This window comes from Scardinius erythrophthalmus (genome assembly GCF_964197995.2).
Source record: "Scardinius erythrophthalmus genome assembly, chromosome: 21".
Taxonomy (NCBI): domain Eukaryota; kingdom Metazoa; phylum Chordata; class Actinopteri; order Cypriniformes; family Leuciscidae; genus Scardinius; species Scardinius erythrophthalmus.
In genome coordinates this window covers 31921812-31941546 of record NC_138241.1, presented here as the reverse complement: position 1 = coordinate 31941546, position 19735 = coordinate 31921812, and the positions used below count along the sequence as shown (strand labels likewise).

The 19735-nt window shown below is 38.5% G+C and overlaps 1 protein-coding gene across 2 annotated transcripts in view; it reads left to right on the top strand.

Moving 5' to 3' along the window:
• ablim1a (actin binding LIM protein 1a) overlaps positions 1-14874 on the top strand; it is a gene marked incomplete at its 3' end in the record, with an annotated part of 54632 nt that extends 39758 nt beyond the window's left edge. Inside the window, exons 14-24 of one of the 2 annotated variants that reach the window (XM_081351056.1) lie at positions 216-299; positions 676-723; positions 4229-4375; positions 4957-5042; positions 5134-5242; positions 5586-5647; positions 5996-6056; positions 6255-6262; positions 7469-7543; positions 13015-13095; positions 13191-14874. In XM_081351056.1, coding sequence (XP_081207182.1) covers positions 216-299; positions 676-723; positions 4229-4375; positions 4957-5042; positions 5134-5242; positions 5586-5647; positions 5996-6056; positions 6255-6262; positions 7469-7543; positions 13015-13095; positions 13191-13304 — 875 coding nt within the window. Of the gene's footprint in view, positions 1-215; positions 300-675; positions 724-4228; positions 4376-4956; positions 5043-5133; positions 5243-5585; positions 5648-5995; positions 6062-6254; positions 6263-7468; positions 7544-13014; positions 13096-13190 lie in introns of those variants that run through there. The other variant, XM_081351055.1, reaches the window with a different exon arrangement.
• Positions 14875-19735: the final 4861 nt, after the last annotated feature.

The window sequence follows — 19735 nt, the reverse complement described above, 5'->3', positions numbered from 1 at the left end:
ATTCCAAACTTTTTACCATTAGTGTATATGTATGTAAATGTTGTTATTTATCATTTTGAGTCAAATTGAGGCTATATACATATGCATACACACACACATACACATTAAATATTGATTATTGTCAAATGGCTGAAGAATGTTGTTTTTAGCTATTTCACCCAGCCCTAATTTGAGCTATTCTCCCTATTGACCTCTGACCCTGTTTCTGATTGGAGGCACTGAGCCGTCCAGTGGTCGGAGTTCCCCAGGGTCCACGACCCCTCCTCTCCCTCTGACCCCTAAACATTTTCACCTGCCAGGTACTGTTGGGATTCTTCCAGCGGCCCTCTGTGTGTCAATCCCAGCATGCCCCTGTGTTTAAGCACACTTTCACAATTCATTACATTTTCTTTATCTGGTTATCTCTCTGTCTTAAAGTGCCAGTTCAACTAGAAACAAAAATTCTGCATAACTAACAGCACTCACATTTTTGTTCAGAAAATGTAAAGATCTTAAATCATATGTTATGTTATGGTTATGGAAAATCTAAAGTTTACGTGATGCAGTTGTTAGTTTCTAAGACTTTATTGATCGTTGGTGCATTTTGTATGTGTTTTTTTTTTATTCTATTTAAAACCCAGTAATGATGATATCAATAATTAAAATTTAAAACATTTACTTTTTCCTTTCTTTCAGATCAAGGAGTAAACATCTACAGAAAACCCCCTATCTACAAACAGCATGGTATAGTCATTCAGAATCTTTGAGGTCAACACATTAACTTTTACATTGATGAATGATAGGACATTAGATTTGGACACATGCCTATTGATTTATAATACTAAAGCAGTGTTTCCCAACCAATTTGTGATATATGGACTCACACAGCCCCATCTTAAAGGGATAGTTCACCCAAAAATGAAAATTCTGTCATTAATTACTCACCCTCATCATGTCGTTCCAAACCCGTGAGACCTTCTTTCATCTTCGGAACACAAATTAAGATATTTTTGATGAAATCCGATGGCTCCGGAGGGGTTCCATTGACAGATATTTAATTAACACTTTGAAGGCCCAGAAAGGTAGGAAAGACATCATTCAAATAGTCCATGTGACAACAGTGGTTCAACCTTAATTTTATGAAGCGACGAGAATATATTTCCGATGCGCGTTCATGTCTTTCCTACCTTTCTGGGCCTTCAAAGTGTTAATTAAATAGCTGTCAATGGAGCCTCCCCTGAGCCATCGAAATCAATTTCTTAATTTGTGTTCCAAAGATGAATGATAGTCTTACGGGTTTGGAACGACATGAGGGTGAGTAATTAATGACAGAATTTTCATTTTTGGATGAACTAACCCTTTAAGGTACTATAATATCCGTCACAAACACCAAACCTTTTAACTCATATTAAAATGGCCTTAATTATCACTTTCTAGCCATGTTTCTATCCTTTTTTTTTTTCTTTTTTTTTCAGCGAGACCCCTGAGCTAATTTGTAAAGTTTTGAAGAGGAGTTTGAGAAGATAAGAAAAAGATTATATGAGAAAGACCTAATGATAAAGTGAAACTTAGGTAGAACATTTAACAAATTTAAAGTAATATGCACTCTCTGTATGTTGAAATTGAAATGCTATTGAAGCTCAAGTAGAAAATACAGTATCACACAAGAGAAAATACACTGTCATTGGTACAATTTTTTATGAGAAGATGTAACTTATAAGCCTGGAAATCCAGGCCTAAATCTGAAAGATTAATGGTCTGGCATCGACTAATGAAAATCCGCCAGCTCGAGGGGCGGCACCAAGCATGCATTTGAAAATCTCACTGCACACAACTGGATAACACTACGACCAATCACAAGAAGCCCCATACGCTTAGCTACCAGCGGAGCTAACTGGTAGATTAGACTCTTGCCGTATCCGGTCGGCAAAACAGCAAAAACGCCCTTCTTGCAAAGGAAGGATTCGAGCGCCGTCTTCTGTTCCTCTTTTAGATAAAAAGCCAAGTCTAACTCGTTCATTGTAGCGGCCAAAGCCATTTCAAAAAACTGGTGTTCATCCATAGCCATTTTGCAATGTTTACTAATGACTTTGACGTCACAGCGCTGTCGTCATCTGTTTAGATCGCCTCTGGCCCGCCTATATCAGATAACCTGATGTGATTGGTGCAGCTCGGATACAAGGGCATATTTAATGAGCATCATTACTCGACGCCGGAGTAAACTCGCTGAGCAAATTCAACTTGTGCTCTCGCGAGAACTCTGGATTTCCAGGGTATTAACTTATAGGATGAAGACTTACAAGTTTTACACAGCAAAATGGCAATGTTTAAGCACCCGCTGAGGAATGTGCACCCCTGGTTGGGAATAACTGTTTTTAAGCATTGCATTGTGAAGATTGCATCTGAGTGAACTAGTTCTTAAAATGCTTGCATATTTTTACTTAATTACTTTACTTATTTAAAATGGCTAGACAGTTCTATCGTTGCAAGCTTTAAAGCACTCATGCGGAGCAACTAGCTGTTCTGTTCACCGTTCAAGTCAGTTTACACAATCTTATTCAGCATCTGCATGACATTTAAAACAGCATACCTAATATACAGGCACGTTCATGTTCCCTTTAATGCTGCTTGAAATCTTAACAGTTCAGTGGTGACCTCAGCTAGGGTAGAAAATTCTTATTGAGAAAAAATCTTAAGGTCATGTAATTTCAGAATATTTCACGCCATGACTCTGTATGGTTTGTATGTCACTTTTCCATAATTCTGTGTTTTGTTTGTCTGTTTTTGTTTGGAGTCCCTCCACCTCATTAATATCTGCTTGTGTGCCATTTAACACCACCTCAATGTTAACATGTAAGTATTGTTTGAAGTCTTCTCAACTGAGCTCATTTCACTAAATATCAACCAACCGATCAATCAATCATCATTAAAGCGTCTTCTGATGAGTGCCTGATGAGCTTTCATTCATATTCATCAATAACAAAACTTGCAAAAAAAAAGAAAAATTGCACGATTTTTAAGTTAGATCTGCATAAGTTAGTATCTGCTCATTTTTTTAGTGACCCCGTATTACCAAACATGTAAAGTCATGTAAGTAACATCTGTTATTTTTTTAAATAATGATTACATTGACAGCTTGTTGCTGAATCTCTAGTATTGTTTTTCACCAAGCATTGAAAAAGTAAATAAATAGGCCAAATCTTCAGTTTATTGGTATTTAAATGGGTCATATCACACAATATTTTTTTTTTTTTCTCTCTCTGAGCTCCAATTATAATACTAGTACTGTATATAATATTGTTACCAAAAAATTATAAGTTGACAACGTATTTTTATATTTTGCTGTTGTTCTTGTATGCCCTTTTCGCATGTGAAATGAGATCAAATGCTTTTGCACGTGCAGGTTTTCTGTGGAGTTCAATGTAGTTTGTTTTTCTCCATCCCAAGACAATCTTCACTGAAAAGTGTGTCTAAATTATATTAAGATCAGCATAAAAAGATCAGGGATCTTGTTAAAAATAAACTTCAGCCACTTGTTTCTAATGTTAGGATCACTATCAGAGTGGCAGGTGCTACACAGACAGACAGACAGACAGACAGACAGACAGACAGACAGACAGACAGACAGACAGACAGATAGATAGATAGATAGATAGATAGATAGATAGATAGATAGATAGATAGATAGATAGATAGATAGATAGATAGATAGATAGATAGATGGATAGATGGATAGATGGATAGATAGAAATGGTGCTCTTGGTGCTCGGTCCGCTCCACTTTCAACAGCGTTTCTCAGAAATCGCTTACTGCACCTTTAATTGGTCTGATGTCAGTAAATGTAGAACAAGAGATTTTTGTTTCAGTTGTCTTTTTTTTCCATCAGGGATGGCGTTTTTACTTCTGACTATTACTGTACCGGATCCTTCGTGATATGACCCCTTTAAAGTATAGTCATTCGGAGATAGATTCAGCAGGTCAGATCCCGCTGCCTTCATGCAATGTGTTCTGAAGCCAGTGCTTGTTTGTCAGATTCCTGCATGGCTTTTTTTGGCTGAGTGATTTATGATATAGATGTGCATGTTTAGCATGCAAGCAAACAACCAATAGTCTCTATAGTAGCATTGTGAATGTGAATGAGGAGAGGCCTTAAACTCTTATGCCACACATGGCTTGCAGCAGGTGGTTTTTCTGCTAGATGTTGGTCTAGCCACACTGATGGTCCAGCTCCCCTGGTTTATTGATCTAGATTCAGCTGCCTTTGCAGCCCAGAGCAAGTCTGCTGATGACATCATCAAATCGGCCAAATTCCCCTCAGCGTACGCCCCTGGTCCAGACTACCCAGCAATGATAGAGACAGACTGCTGGTCCTTGCCGATCTCCCATGCTGCCCTAGGTACTGTGGGAACTACATCCTTGCCCTCAAGATTTAAAGCAGATTTATTAACATTTCGATATATGCAGATGTAGACGTAGATGCAGCTAATGCTAGTAAGTAGCAAGTTGCTTCTTCCTGATTAATAGTTTGATATTCAATATCAAATTGAGTACTTTTTTCTTGCAGTACTGTAAAGTTTGTTTATTGTTCATCATTGTGTTTCAAATTATTGTATTATCGCATTAAAACAGCTTTTGGTGCTGGATTGGCATATATAAAAAAACTAGTGTAACGTTAAAAAGTTTTAAAACCGAATACTGAGATTGACTTCAAACGTTTGTGTTGTCTTTCTGTCCATGTGTTACCGTGTAATCGTCTGTCTTGATGTAATACACAAGTAATCATTTCATTTCTGTTCTGTAGGTCTGATGTATAAATACCTCGTGAAAAATGTGTTTCCTTTATATGAAAACAGATTAATGAATGCAGAATTTTGCATAGCATAGACTGGCTTTCTTTTTCATTAGCTCTCTCCTCCATCCTTGATTTCAGGTGTTTGTGACTGACTAAGGTGTTTTTATTGTCGTTGTGCCGCTCAGGAACAGACGGGTGGAGAAGGTCAAGAGAGGAGGATGAGGAGGAGCTTCAGAAACGCAGACAGATTCAGGAGGAACATCTCAACAAGGTCAGGAACTGAAAGAATGATGCAACACACAACACAAAGAGCAGCTCTAGAACTTGTTCCTGTCTAAATGGCTTCATGTTTCTGATTCCAGATCCAATCTGGTTTGGGGAAAATGATCCTTAAAGAGGAGATGGAGAAAGAGAAGATCCGAGAGAGTCATGAACGGAGTCAATCGGCACAACGCTACGAGCATGGAAGCAGTAATGCTCCTCAGTATAATAGATTGCAAACTAGACATTCATGTTCGGGATCTTGACGTTCTTCATGATTGACAAACAGGGTTGCGAGCCATTCAGAATTGAAATGAAAATTAATATACAATTCCAAATGAATTACTGAATTTTTATTGAGGTAGTAAATAGGATGCAGAATTTGAATTTAAGGAATCAGGATTAATGGAATGAAATGTATACTACATATAATTTAAAATACATTTTAAAAATAATCATATATATACAGTATGTACATATTCATTATATACAGTATATATTATTGGAACCAGTTTTTTCATGATGAATGTATACTATGTTATTACAATTGCAGATCAAAGTTCACCGTCTAAATCAGGCTCACTGCCTGGATACGGGCGGAATGGACTGCATCGGGTAAGATCCTTTCTTTTGAGGAATCTGTGGGACATTACGTATTAAGCCTAATATAATATAATATATTGATTAAAGAGATATTACACTGTAAAAGTATTAACTGTTAAATTATATTTAAAGTTGTAAATAAAACAAAGATTATTGGAGTACTTATTACAAGAAAATACGATTTCAGTTTGTATGCTTTAATTGTGAAATTTATTAGCCATTTCTGAGTTGAAATTTTGTAAAACTAAATTCCACACCAGTTATTATTTATTTTTTTTATTATATATATATATATATCTTTTTTAGTGTATTCAACCCATTTTGTCTGTTTCTAATGTTTTTTTTTTTTTTTTCCTTCAGCCTCAGTCGACTGATTTTACACAGTATAACAGTTATGGGGACGTGTGCGGTGGGATGAGAGGTTAGTTTATCTGTCTCTTTATTTAATTTAACTTAAATTACATATAGGAACATGTAATGAGAGCAAATAATAGTCAAAACGGTATTGGTCTATGTATTATGGAAGTATAAATGCATATGGATAATAAAGTTTTTCTCATATTGGTCGTTTTAATGAATGAAAATAAAAACAAATCTTTTTTTATTTTCTTCTTAACAGAGTTTCAGGTACGTAGATATGATTACCTCTTGGAATATTTTTTTTTCTCATTTAAAATGTGTTTTCATTTATCCTTATTGCTGTCTTATAATTGATATGTAATAGGGTACAACGGGACTAAAGGCACACCTTAAGAAAAAAAATTGCTTTTCACTACTTTCATTATGTATTATTGCAGAAAAAGATGTGTTTGTATTGAACATTTATGGAGCAACAGATTTTGTGTGAAATAAATTATAAAAGTGGTTTATTTAGTTTAAAAATCTTATAAATGTATGAGGTGGCAAGGTGGGCCTTTTACCCCACACAAGGGGTAAAATGCACACATTATTTATACAAATACTTTAGCTAAAATAATGTTTTTAATCATTTCTAAGTTAATACTTGTTCTAACTGATCACTTCAGCAAAGTTTGTACTATTTTCTGTTTATTTTGATAAATTAAAGAATTAATTTTTGTTCAATAAATAATTTAATAATATAGAAATATATTTTAAAAAGTAAAATTCTGAAAGCATTGAAGGAGATCCCAAAATAATTTAATATAGATTTACAGTAGTAACAATAAATGATATTTTATTATATGATATGATTGATATCATATTTTTTAATGATGGATAAATTATGGTTTCATTATAAATATGTTGATTATCTGGTGGACAGCCAACCTAATATATGATATTTACCATCTGAATCTAACCATGTCATGTCAACAAATGGATAAGTCAGCTAGCTGTTTATTATCATGTTAATTATTGTGTCTTTCACCTTAACAGCAGGTGGCGCATTTTACCCCAAATATCATACTTTTACACATTCTTCCGTTATTGAAAAACTGTTGTTTTAATTACCTTGAACAAAACTGAAGACCTTTGTCTCAAAATATATTCAGTGATTTTAGCTATTCTCATTTTCTACTTAAATCTACAACATTGTAAAAAAATATCAGCTATTAGTTCAAAGTATAGGCAGATTGCATCAAGGATCAGCCAAAAATCCGCTTGCATTTTTAAAAGCAGAAGTTTTGGAAAGTGCTGCGGTAAGTTTTTGTGCAGCACCTATAGCCCCGTTGTACCCTATTCTTTAAAAAATAATATCTTCTACATGCTCATACTCATTCAAACAACATTATGTGAATTAAAATTGAAAGAAACAGCTGTCATGGCTCATTAAAGTAGCTTCATGTTCTCACTTTGTCTCTGATTTGTTTCTAGGCCATGCATGATGGCCACCGTACAGCCACTAGAATGGACAGAGGAGTGTCTATGCCTAACATGCTGGAACCAAAAGCAAGTGTAACATATTAAACTATCAAAATATTATCTTGTATTGAATACGTGTTCAATTATTAGGCTGCTTAACATCCAAGGAAGTACTTGGATGTAATGATACTCTACAGACGGATTTAAGGCCCGTTCACACCAAGGATGATAGCTATAACGATAAAGATATAGACCTTATGTAGCCCCGCCCCTTTTCAGCTTTGCCGTCATTGTGTTCTGTCTTCCAGTTTGTATTTCATGAAGGTTAGATCTTATGGATTTATTCAACGAACTGCTCGTTTTAAAATCTTTCCGGTCTACTGGCATTTGTTATGACATTCGCTTCAAACATCAATGCTCAGGATAACTTTCGTTAACTCTACAATACAGTTGTGGTCAGAATTATTGGCACCCCTGATAAATATGATCAAAGATGGCTGTAAAACTAAATCTGCATTGTTCATCCTTTTGATCTTTCATTCAAAAAAGTTTGAAAATCGAACCTTTCCTTGAAGTAAAAATGAAAATGGGGGGAATATCACATTATGAAATGAATGTTTTTCTCCAAAACATGTTGGCCATAATTATTGGCACCCTTTAATTAAATACTTTTTGCAAACTCCTTTTTCCAAGATAACTGCTCTGAGTCTTCTTCTATAATGCCTGATGAGTTTGGAGAACACCTGACAAGAGATCAGAGACCATTCCTCCTTACAGCATCTCTCCAGATCCTTCAGATTCACAAGTTCATGTTGGTGCTTCTTCTCTTCAGTTCAGCCCACTCATCTTCTACAGGGTTGCGGTCTGCAGTTACCCATTTTTGTGTTGATTTTGGATCATTTTCCTGATGGAAGATCCATCCACGGCCCATTATAGTATTTCTAGCCGGGGCTGTCAGGTTTTGATTTTTTTATCTGTTGGTAGGCCTATTTGCTAGAATCCATGATACCATGTATCTGAACAAGATGTCCAGGACCTCCAGCAAAAAAATAGACCATGGGGTGCTTTTTATCCTTGTTTCCACCAATTTAGACAATATAGAGACAACTAAGTAACATCTTTAGTTGACTGGAACTTCTTAATTCTTGCCCTGATGGTGGAAATGTGGATTTTCAATGCTTTAGCTATTTTCTTACAGCCACTTTTTTTTATTTTGTGAAGCTCAACAATATTTTGCTGCACATCAGAACTATATGAAGTCTGATGTGTAAGAAGTCAATTTCATGTTCCTAGTCACCCTGGTGTACTACATTTTTTTAATATTAATGGGAATATACTTCAGAGATATTTTACTCATAAAAACGTTTTAGGGGTGCCAATAATTGTGGCCAACGTGTTTTGGAGAAAAACATTTATTTCATAATGTGATTTCCCCCAACTTTCAAATTTTTTCACTTCAATGAAAGGTGAGATCAAAAAAAAATTGAAAGAAAGATCAAAAGGATAAACAATGCAACAATTTGTATAGCCATCTTTGGTCATATTTACCAGGGGTGCCAATAATTCTGACCACAACAGTAATATACTAGGTCAATTTTCAGATAATGTGACACCCTTGGGCATTTTTTAGTAAAAGTTGGCAAACAGACTTTTCTAAGGGTATTTTTTCTGCTGAATCCATTTTTGCTGTTTGCCAAGCTGTATCTCTTATGTGAAACTCAGTAGAGCGCAAACTTCAAGATGACCTCTAAAATGTCAGGAAATTCTATATTTATAAACTTTACATCATGCACGACATCAATTAACGAGAAAGTTCATTTAGGTGGGAATTAAGATACTTGTATGTGACAATGATAATTGCATTATTTCTCATTGTAGTCAAGAAAATATCTGTTTTTCTCCTTATTTCAAATGGACAAACAGAATATCTAAAATACGAGAGTCATTTGTTTGGAGTCACATGCATACTATTGTCTTTGGATCAAAGTGTGTGAATTGAGTTCAGAGTTATCCAAGAGGTTTTTTATTCTACTTTCTACTTTCTATTACGTTCTGCAGTTATTTCCACACATCGTATTTTTCATCAGAATTAATTTTTATATCCAAAAAGCGACATGAACCAACACAAAATATTTCCAGTTGTGGAATTGTACCCATGAAGTTGGTCAGATTATAAGATCACCAATTATGGAAGCTGTGTGTAGTTTGAAGCCTGACCGGTCAATGTCATTGGATACTTGCATTATATGCCAAGAATCCAAGAAAGATAAGCTATACAATGCGACAGAACAGGGCCTTTTGACACTAAAATCAGCTGCACAAAGTAGAGGCAAGCTTCACGATCCTCAACACAGAGAAGCAATTGCCAGAGTGCTTCTTGTCCAGAACACAGAACAGCACGTGGTCTGGCACCGCTTGTGCTATGCGTTCGCGGTATCCCCATCCAGAGCGCTGGTCTCTGCATGCGTGGATAATCAACGAATAACCGTTGCTTTGCCAGAAGGGGTCGTGAACACGATCACGCAGTCTAGAGCTCCTTCTACGAGAAGACTCTACGCGTCTAAATGGTCAGTGTTCTCCAAATGGTGCGCTACAAAGAGCCAGGACCCACGCACATGTGGGGTTTCGTGGGTGCTCTCCTTCCTTCTAGAGCTGTTGAGCTGGTCCCCTTCCACACTCAAAGTTTGCGTTGCGGCTATTGCAGCGTTAGCAGAGTCGACGTACGGCCGCGCGATAGGAAGGAACGAGCTCATCATCCGCTTCCTTAGAGGAGCCAGGAGGATGAACCCCCTGCGACCCCCTTCGGTTCCTATTTGGGATCTTTCTTTGGTCCTAGAGGCCCTGAAAGCGTTTCCCTTTGAACCGTTAGAATCCATGGACCTAAAATACCTTTCGCTCAAAACCGTTTTTCTGATAGCTCTGTCATCAGTAAAACGTGTGGGGGATCTACACACGCTATCTGTTAGCCCCGCGTGTCTTGAGTTTGGACCAAATGACTCTAAATTCATCCTCAAACTGAGACATGGCTATGTCCCCAAAGCGATTGGCACTCCCTTCAGAGGGCAGATCATCTCCCTATCGGCTCTGCCAGCATCCGATAGCGAGGGCGGTGAAAAACTCCTATGCCCCGTCAGGGCGCTGAGAGTTTACATCACACGCTCTGCTGCCTTCAGACGTTCTGAGCAGCTCTTTGTTTCGTTTGGTGGGCGCACCAAGGGTCTCGCCGCCTCGAAACATAGCCTGTCCAGATGGATAGTGGACGCTATCGCAGCATGCCTATGCGTCCAAACACCTGCAGTGCCCTCTGGGCATCAGGGCCCATTTCACTAGAGGCATGGCTTCATCGTGGGCTTGGTCCAGCGGGATTTCTATTCATGACATTTGTATGGCGGCAGGCTGGGCCTCCCCCTCTACATTTGTTAAGTTTTATAACCTGGAAGTTCCCGCCTTGCAGGCTAGACTTTTATCAGTCTAAGTGGTGTGTATGTTCTGCCCAGTTTGTTCGTGTGCAGGCTACTCTCACGTGACTATTAGCTCTTCTGGTTGAGCTGTACTAAGGGCGATATTCTCTATACAGAGACCGGCGGAGCCGCTCTGTATTTCCCTATGAAGTGCTTATGTACATGTGCTGGCCCGCGTTGCTGGCCGCCTGTTTCCCACATGTTTTGTGTTCCCCGGGCTTCCCTGGGACTCATGCAGTGGATGATCGGCGCACACGGCGTTGACAAGGGGTTCCCATAGCGTAAGCAACTTACGCAATACGAGAGAACCTCTCTTAAGAGAACGTACTTGGTTACCTAACGTAACCTCGGTTAGTCAGACTACTGTTTGGAATTGATCAGTTGCAACTGCGCCTTAAGATGTATGAGTGCACGATGTAAATGTAAAAGGTCTCGTCTGCGTTGCTCTGCTGTATGTGACGTTTCGAGCACGCAGGCTCTTCATCAGGTGAAGAGCCTGCGTGCTCGAAACGTCACATACGCCATGTGATAGTTGTCTTGTAAAATAAATATTTTTGATAATTTTGGAGCTTAGGTGTTGCCGACTTTATACTTTATTTTTTACCATTGTTTAAATAACATTACATTTTATATGCCATGCAGTTCATGTTTTAATTATTATTCAGCTAATGTTATGTCCAACTTTATAAGGTAATTTTAGGCCAATTTTACTGTGTTTATTTCCTTTATCTGTTCAAAGCTAATGTTAGTGGTGTGACACATTACCGTGATATGTTTTAGTAATTTGTTAATTTGTCTCAATTCTTAATATTTACAAGCAATCTTTCTGAGAATATCTTTTTCATAAATAAACCAAAAGAGAATTTAGTTTGGTTAAATTTAAGTCCTTAAACTTATTTACATGGACATGTAAATGTTGAAAAGTAATAAACACTCTTAATGTAATAGGATGATGGTTTAAGATATAGGCCTTTTGCTGCCACCAGCATGATGTTGATGTTCTTACATGGACATACTCAAATACACAATAGTCAGTGTTTACCTGAAATATTGTAAGACAGAATGACTAACTTGTTCTGACTATTCTGTTTGTTTCCTTTACTCAATAAATGCTATAGTACAATAAAAACAGTTTATCTTTGAGCCAGTGCTGAGAAATTTGCTCATTTTGGCGTATGAGGCGGTCATCTTGGATTTTGCACTCTACTGAGTTTCATGTAAGAGATACAGCTTGGCAAACAGCAAAAATGGATTCAGCATAAAAAATACCCCTAGAATAGTCTATTTGCCAACTTTTACTCAAAAATGCCTGAGGATTTTTATTTAGGCACATTTTTGTGATTTCAACCTGGTCTATAAGTAATTCCAGCTAATTGTTCTTCGACATAAATATATAGAGCAACCGCAAAAACGGAAGGTCAAAGACAAAATTCTAAAGATGGCTGCAGGTCTATAAGGTCTATAGTTCTAAATCTAAAAGAACAGACACCAGAACTATAATGGCACAGAGAAACTGTAGCTGCATCCCAATTCAGAGTCTGTATCCTTCGAAGGGCGCATTCGAAGGCGGATTGCGTCACCGCTGCACGACGAAGGCTGTCCCAGTTTGAAGACTCCTTCAAATGCGGCTTCAATATGCGTTTTTTCGTTTCCTGTGACATGAAGGATACAACAGATGGATCCTTCGCGGCCTGGCCTACCCCAGAATTCATTGCGCACCAGTGATGACAGGATTTAATTTTTTTGCCATAGAAATTGCCAAATTACACTTTTAAACGTACAGTAGGTATGCTGCCTCTGAATTGGGACACAGCCAAATTCGTTGGAATCCGATTTCGTTTTTCAAAATGATTTTTTCTAGCTGAACGATAAAAACATGACAGCCAATCAGAATCCATTGAGCATTTAAAGCGTGATTACAATAAACAGAATGATATTGTCCGCTGGTGTGGACGCTAATAGAGTTATCTTTATAGTTATCATTCTTGGTGTGAACGGGCCTTTATGCTTTCCTGATTTATTTGACCCTAGACTACATTTCAAACAATTAAAACGAGTTTGTGCATTTTTGTACTGATTGATATGTGTCCTTTAAAGGTATATCCATATGAAATGCTGAAGATAACCAGCCGCGGTCGCTCCAAACTGCCCAGAGATGTGGACAGAACCCGACTAGAGGTAATTGCTCACAGCATATGTATCACAAAACACAGCATTATGATATAATCAGGTGATTTTTATACTTTTTTATCAATTTTCACCTGCATTTCTAGCGCCACCTGTCTCCAGAGATGTTCTTTGAAATCTTTGGGATGGAAATTAAGGAATTCGACAGGTTACCTCTGTGGAAACGCAATGAACTGAAGAAGAAAGCCAAACTCTTCTAACCAGGATGTACAACATCTACACACACTCACATGATGTATCATACAGCTGTTTGCTAATCTTCTGTCGTTTCTTGCTAAAACTATAGTCAGAAGAAAGTACCATGCTGCAATATTATCATATGATGTCAGTTTGTAATAAACGGAGGGTCCAAGCATTTCAGATATATCTCCAAAATTCGCAACACTTTGTTCTCTTGTTTTAATTTTCCCTCTTCCAGAAATGAGTCTTTGTCTTTTTGTTCTTTGTTCTTCTTGCATACCTTGGGAAATCATGTTCATGCAGGTCTGATCATCTGAACCTTTGTACATTTGCAGACATAATCCATTTAATTCAGCATTCCAGTAAAGACTCCTCTGTTTGCGTCACTTTTGTTCAGGGAGGGATTGTAGATGCTACACTGTGTGGGTGTCTGTGTCTTTGTACCTGTTCATGTAAGTTTTGAATGCGTTCAAAGAAATGTAATCCATAGCACATATCCATGTATTCACCCTTTACTACTGTACCAGCCTCTAAAGCATCTGTAAAATTAAAGGTGAAGCGTGTAATTTCTGGGCCAATAGCAGCAACAAACATAATTGAAAATAAAATTAAAATTTGACTGGAGTAAAACAATCCAGATATCATTCCCAGCTAACAGGGAATGTTCTCAGAATGTTCTGGCAAGGTTCTCTCAAAGTTATGAACAAACGTTCTTCTGAGAACGTTAATAGAATGTTCTTTCGAAGTTATCTGGTCTTTAATAATGCTATTAAAACATTAGCACAAAAAATATGTATACATCATGCATGGACTGTTTTTCTGAAACATTAATCAAACATTGCTACTTACTACGTAAAAACATTCAAAATGAACGTTCACATAATACTTGTAAAATGATAAAACAGAGACAACATTCCTTTAATGTTTTCTCTAACATTCTCATTTTTTTTAAAAATGAACTTTTAAAATGTTTTGAGAGCATTCAGAAATAACGTTTTCATAACTTAATCGGAACGTTAGCAAAACGTTCTTAGAACATATTTTTGTTGGCTGGGTTGGTTGAGCCAAAGTAGTTTTTCATTTGAGACCACTAGTGGTGCAGAACTGACACATTTCACCTTTAAGCTTTCTGAAGCTAATTTAACTGTTGAAACAATGCTGATGTCCCTAGTATATTGTACATTTAAATAATAGAATACAAATTTAAGGTAAAAATGAACTGCATTTGACTTTTTTTTTTAAAGAGCTGATACTCACACTGCCAATTTATTGTATTTCAATTGTATTTCTACAGTAAATGAAAATGTTTCAATGAGCAACTCAGTAAAACCAAAGGCATTACAAGAGAACGGGCTCTAAAAGAGTTGTAGTCTACAGCTGTTTTTATTTTATTTCATCCTCATTAATCAAATCTGACGTCGTATTGTGTGACATATTTCTTAATGCACACTAGGATAACGGTATTAGCTGGACCAAATCAAAATGAATTCAGATGAAAACATTCTCATGAAACACCATGATCAACTACAGTGACAGGTTTGAATAAAAGATGAGGAAATACATTATGTCTACTTCCTCTGTTTCTCTCTCATATTAGGAGTGGCTGTCAATGTTTATGAACCAGATTTCTTTAGTTAATGGTCCTTCAACTAGATACAGGGTTGACACTTTTTGACCATTTATCGTTTTACTGATACTTATATAAAATTTCACATCTTTACATTTTTTCATTTGTCATTTCCATGATTTTTCTCTATGGCTGGAAAGCATATTAAAATTACCTTAGATTTCCAGCTTTTCCATCAATATGGGAAGAGTGCCGAACTGCAGCTTTTATTATCCAGTATTATTGTAAACAATACATTTATTTTGTGTAACAGAATATAGTATAGTCGTTTTTAAAGACCATTCAGTATGTTTTAATAATTACTAAGAGACACTGAATATGTAACCACCACTATTTGCTGATCAAATGCAAAAATATTACACACATCATTTTAAAAGGTGAAAATCATATTAGTTTACTTTCATCATAAAATCACAATAAATTGAAGACAGGTGAATTTTTTAATAATTTTGTTTTGAGCAGATGTCCTTTTGGATGACATGATGCACTGAAAATATAATACAATTTAACCAGGGTTTTCCTGTGTCCCTAGTATCACTTTCCATCCTGTCTTTTGTAATATCATTTTTAAAAGGCTAGTTACTTTGTGGCATCATCCAACAGGAAGTGACATGTTTTTGGAGGGAATTTCACAGCACAAACCTCAGTAAGTATTGGTGATGGATTTGATCAGCTCTGTGATGTTTTGCAGTATTAAGTTGATTTGTCTCATTCTAAAACATTCCATCGGGTCTGATAAAACGACAGATGGTAAAAAATCTCAGAATTTACCTCCAGTTTCATGTAGCCTAACCAAACATTCACTCCCTCATGGAGCAGTGGCTGACTTTAGCGGTTTATTCCCATTCTGTCAAGCATAATGGAATTTTTTTTTTTGCAAATTTAGTTCTGAATAACTTTAACGAAACGATTCCTAAAATTACAACATAAGCATATAGATTTTTTTCAAATCTTCAAACGGTTAGTGCATACTGTTTATAGGATTGATTTTGATACTGTATTCCTCCTCTAGAGGGCCACAGTGTCGCAGTGTGTGTATTTGCTGGTGTCACTACACATATAAACCTCTGTCTGTCTTATAGAGTGTGCAAATAAGAATCCACTAGAATGATTGTACCTCTCTGTCTTAAATAAATGGATCTGCCTATGACCTATCCTTTGACCATGATATAAAATAAAAATTCAATAATGCATGAATGAGGATGGTAAATCACGACTCATAAAACTGCCATAAAGGTCAGCAGAGACACTGATGTAATTAGTAACTATCTGTAAAAGTATAAATCACCATTAGCTAAATTGTGACATTAAAATAGAATTAGCCTATGTATTTTAAAACAGACGGATTTCACTTTCAAAAACCCCATCACAATGGGATCTTGTGATGATGTTTCAGCAAACAGTCCGACCCATTACATATATTTATCTTGGATTATATTTTGCAATATTACCAGCGAATGACGGTTCGTGCTAATAGATGTTTAGCAAGCAAAGCATTATGATGGGAGAAACTTGGCAGCTTCACAGCTTTCCAGACCATAAACACACGTGTTTTTCTGTCATGGTGGGGAATTTCCATTGACTTCAGTTGTTTTAACAATGAGCTAGTGATTAAACCCTCAGAGAAAATGCAAAAATGTGCATGTATTTTAAGCAAATTTCAGGTTACTTACTATTGGGCCTACTTTTGTGCACATTTATTTTCCATAATGTAAGCAAAACCTGACGCAGAGACTCTCTCCTGTCGATGCTGTGTATTGATGACATGAGAGTGCATGTAATGTGTGTGTGTGTGTGTGGTGCCAGACAGCGATCAATTCTGTGCCTCCTGTGTGTCTTTGTAGGTTGGGCTATAAACAGTCCTGTCTTTAATTAAACTCATGCTGACCAGCAGGGAATGTAATAACCCTTAGTAAATATAGCCTACTTTTGTTCTCTCTCTCTTTTACCTAAAGTGAACACACTCCATCCACGATGCCAGATGAAACTGTAACATCCTGACTGTTACTTTATGTCCTAAAAGTGGCACCGTAGCCCTCGGGCAAGTCTCGTATCCCGCGAGATTAGGGAGAGCAAGAGTAATAAAAGCATGTAGTTAAGAGAGCTCCGTGTCTGTTCCAGTTATTACATTTACAATATAGTTTAGCCAGTGAGCAAACACTACATGGTGTCAGAGTAGAGGCTAGTACTCACGTCCCGAAAGAAACATGGATAGTTTCGGCGTCCCAGCACCCAAGATGGATTGGGAATCAGCTAACTTACCGGAAGCGTGGCGGCGTTTCAAGCAGCACGCGGAGCTAATATTCTCCGGACCTCTACGGGAGAAACGCGAACAGGACAAATGCAGCTATCTCCTCCTATGGATCGGGGAAAAAGGGCGTGACATTTTCAACACATGGACACTAACAGATGACGACGCGAAGAAACTACAAACATACTACGATAAGTACACCGCGTACCTCACACCAAAATCTAACCCGATATATGCAAGATATCGTTTCCATGAGAAAACACAAGGTGATGGGGAAACTTTTGAACACTTTGTCACGGAACTGAAGCTGTTAGTTAAGGACTGTGGATACCCCAACAGCGACGAGATGGTGCGAGGCCGTATTGTTTTCGCCACAAATTCACTGCGAGTGCGGGAGAAGTTGCTCAGCCACGGCGCGGAGCTAACGCTAGACCAAGCCATCGACATCGCGCTATCTCATGAGCTAGCACAAGTCCAACTCAAAGAGATGGTGGGAAGTAAATACCCCAATAACGACGCTGTACACGCCATAGCGCGAAGACCGGAACACAGATCAGCGCGCACGAGTCACAAAGCCAGGCCGAGAGAGCCCGCCACAGCACAAAGAGAATGTGATAGATGCGGCGGCCTGCATACGACTAAAGACGGCGCCTGTCCAGCTAAAGGCAAGCAATGCATGAAATGCAAAAAATTCAATCACTTTGCAAAAGCATGTAAGTCAAAACTACACACAAACACCCACACAAGAAAAGTGATTCACACGATGGATGAAGACACTGAAGATGAGCAGGTAGAACTTTTTATTGACGGACTTACAAGTGAAAACACAGGAAAATGTAACGAACAAGCTTACGCTGAAATTGAAATCGGGACTCAGAAAGTTAAATTTAAAATTGACACTGGCGCACAGACCAATGCAATTCCAGTACAGATATTTGAAAGACTGTTCAGAGACACTGCCATAAAACCAACCACTCAAAAAATCTCAGGATATGGCGGTGAGTTCCTGAAAGTGAAAGGCACCTGTCATCTAAAGTGCAAGTATAAAAACACCTCCATAGTGCTCGAAATTCTACATAGTGGACACCAAAGCACCCCCCATCCTAGGGATGAGAGCTAGCCTAGACCTTAAGTTAATCAAGCTGATACTAGCTGTGGCCGAGGAAGAAGCGAAACCATGCACAGACACAGACAGCCTCCTTAAAGAATACGCAGACGTCTTCCAGGGCATAGGAGAGTTTCCAGGGGAGTGCAACCTCCATGTCGACCCACACGCCACACCAGTAGTGTATCCACCACGAAGAGTACCGATCGCTCTGCGAGACAGACTGAAAAAAGAGCTTGACAAGATGGAAGAGAGCAACGTAATTTGCAAAGTGACAGGGCCCACAGAATGGGTTAATGCCCTCGTTGTTGTAGAAAAACCTCAGACTGGCAAGCTGAGAGTCTGCCTGGACCCCAGAGACCTCAACAAGGCGATAAAAAGGCCGCACTACCCCTTACCGACTTTAGAGGATGTAACCACAAAGCTCGCCGGAGCGAAGTACTTCAGCGTCCTCGACGCCAGATCAGGCTATTGGGCCATAAAGCTGAGCACAACGTCATCCCTGCTAACAACATTTAACACCCCCTTCGGCAGATACAGGTTCCTGAGGCTGCCATTCGGAATCAATTCAGCTCAAGACGAATTCCAAAGGCGCGTCGACGAGACATATGAGGGCCTCACAGGTGTAGCTGCCATCGTCGACGACATACTCGTCTTCGGCAAGACAAAGCTTGAACACGACAACAACCTCAGGGCCATGCTGAAACGCACAAGAGAAAGAGGGGTAAGGCTAAATCCTGATAAATGCCAAATATGTGTATCAGAGGTCAGCTACTTCGGCCACGCGCTCTCGCGAGAAGGCGTCAAGCCAGACCCAGCGAAGGTGAAAGCGATACAAGACATGCAGCCACCCACAAGCAGAGGAGAGTTAGAAACCATTCTCGGGATGATTAACTATCTGGCCAGATTCGCACCACGCCTCTCCGAGATAAACGCGCCACTACGCCAACTGTTGAAGCAGGACAGTGAGTTTTTATGGGACAAAAACCACGACAAAGCATTCACGCAGACGAAAAAATTGATAACAGACCACCCTGTGCTCACATACTTTGACCCACAAAAAGAACTGAGACTCCAAGTAGACGCCTCAAAATGTGGCCTCGGCGCTGTCATGCTCCAGGACGAAAAACCCATTGCCTATGCTTCCAAGTCACTCAACAGCACCGAAGTGAATTACGCTCAGATAAAGAAGGAGCTGTATGCAGTTTTATTCGGCTGTAAGCGTTTTCACGAATACATGTACGGCTGGAGAGTGATTGTAGAATCCGACCACAAACCTCTGGAAGCTATCCTCCGAAAACCGCTGGCTGCAGCACCACCGCGGCTACAAAGGATGATACTACAGCTCCAGAAATATAACATACACATCATCCACCGTCCCGGAAAGGACATCCCAGTGGCCGATACATTGTCCCGAAAATCCATCGAGCACCAAGACAGCAGCCTTATGGAGAGCATGGAAGCACAG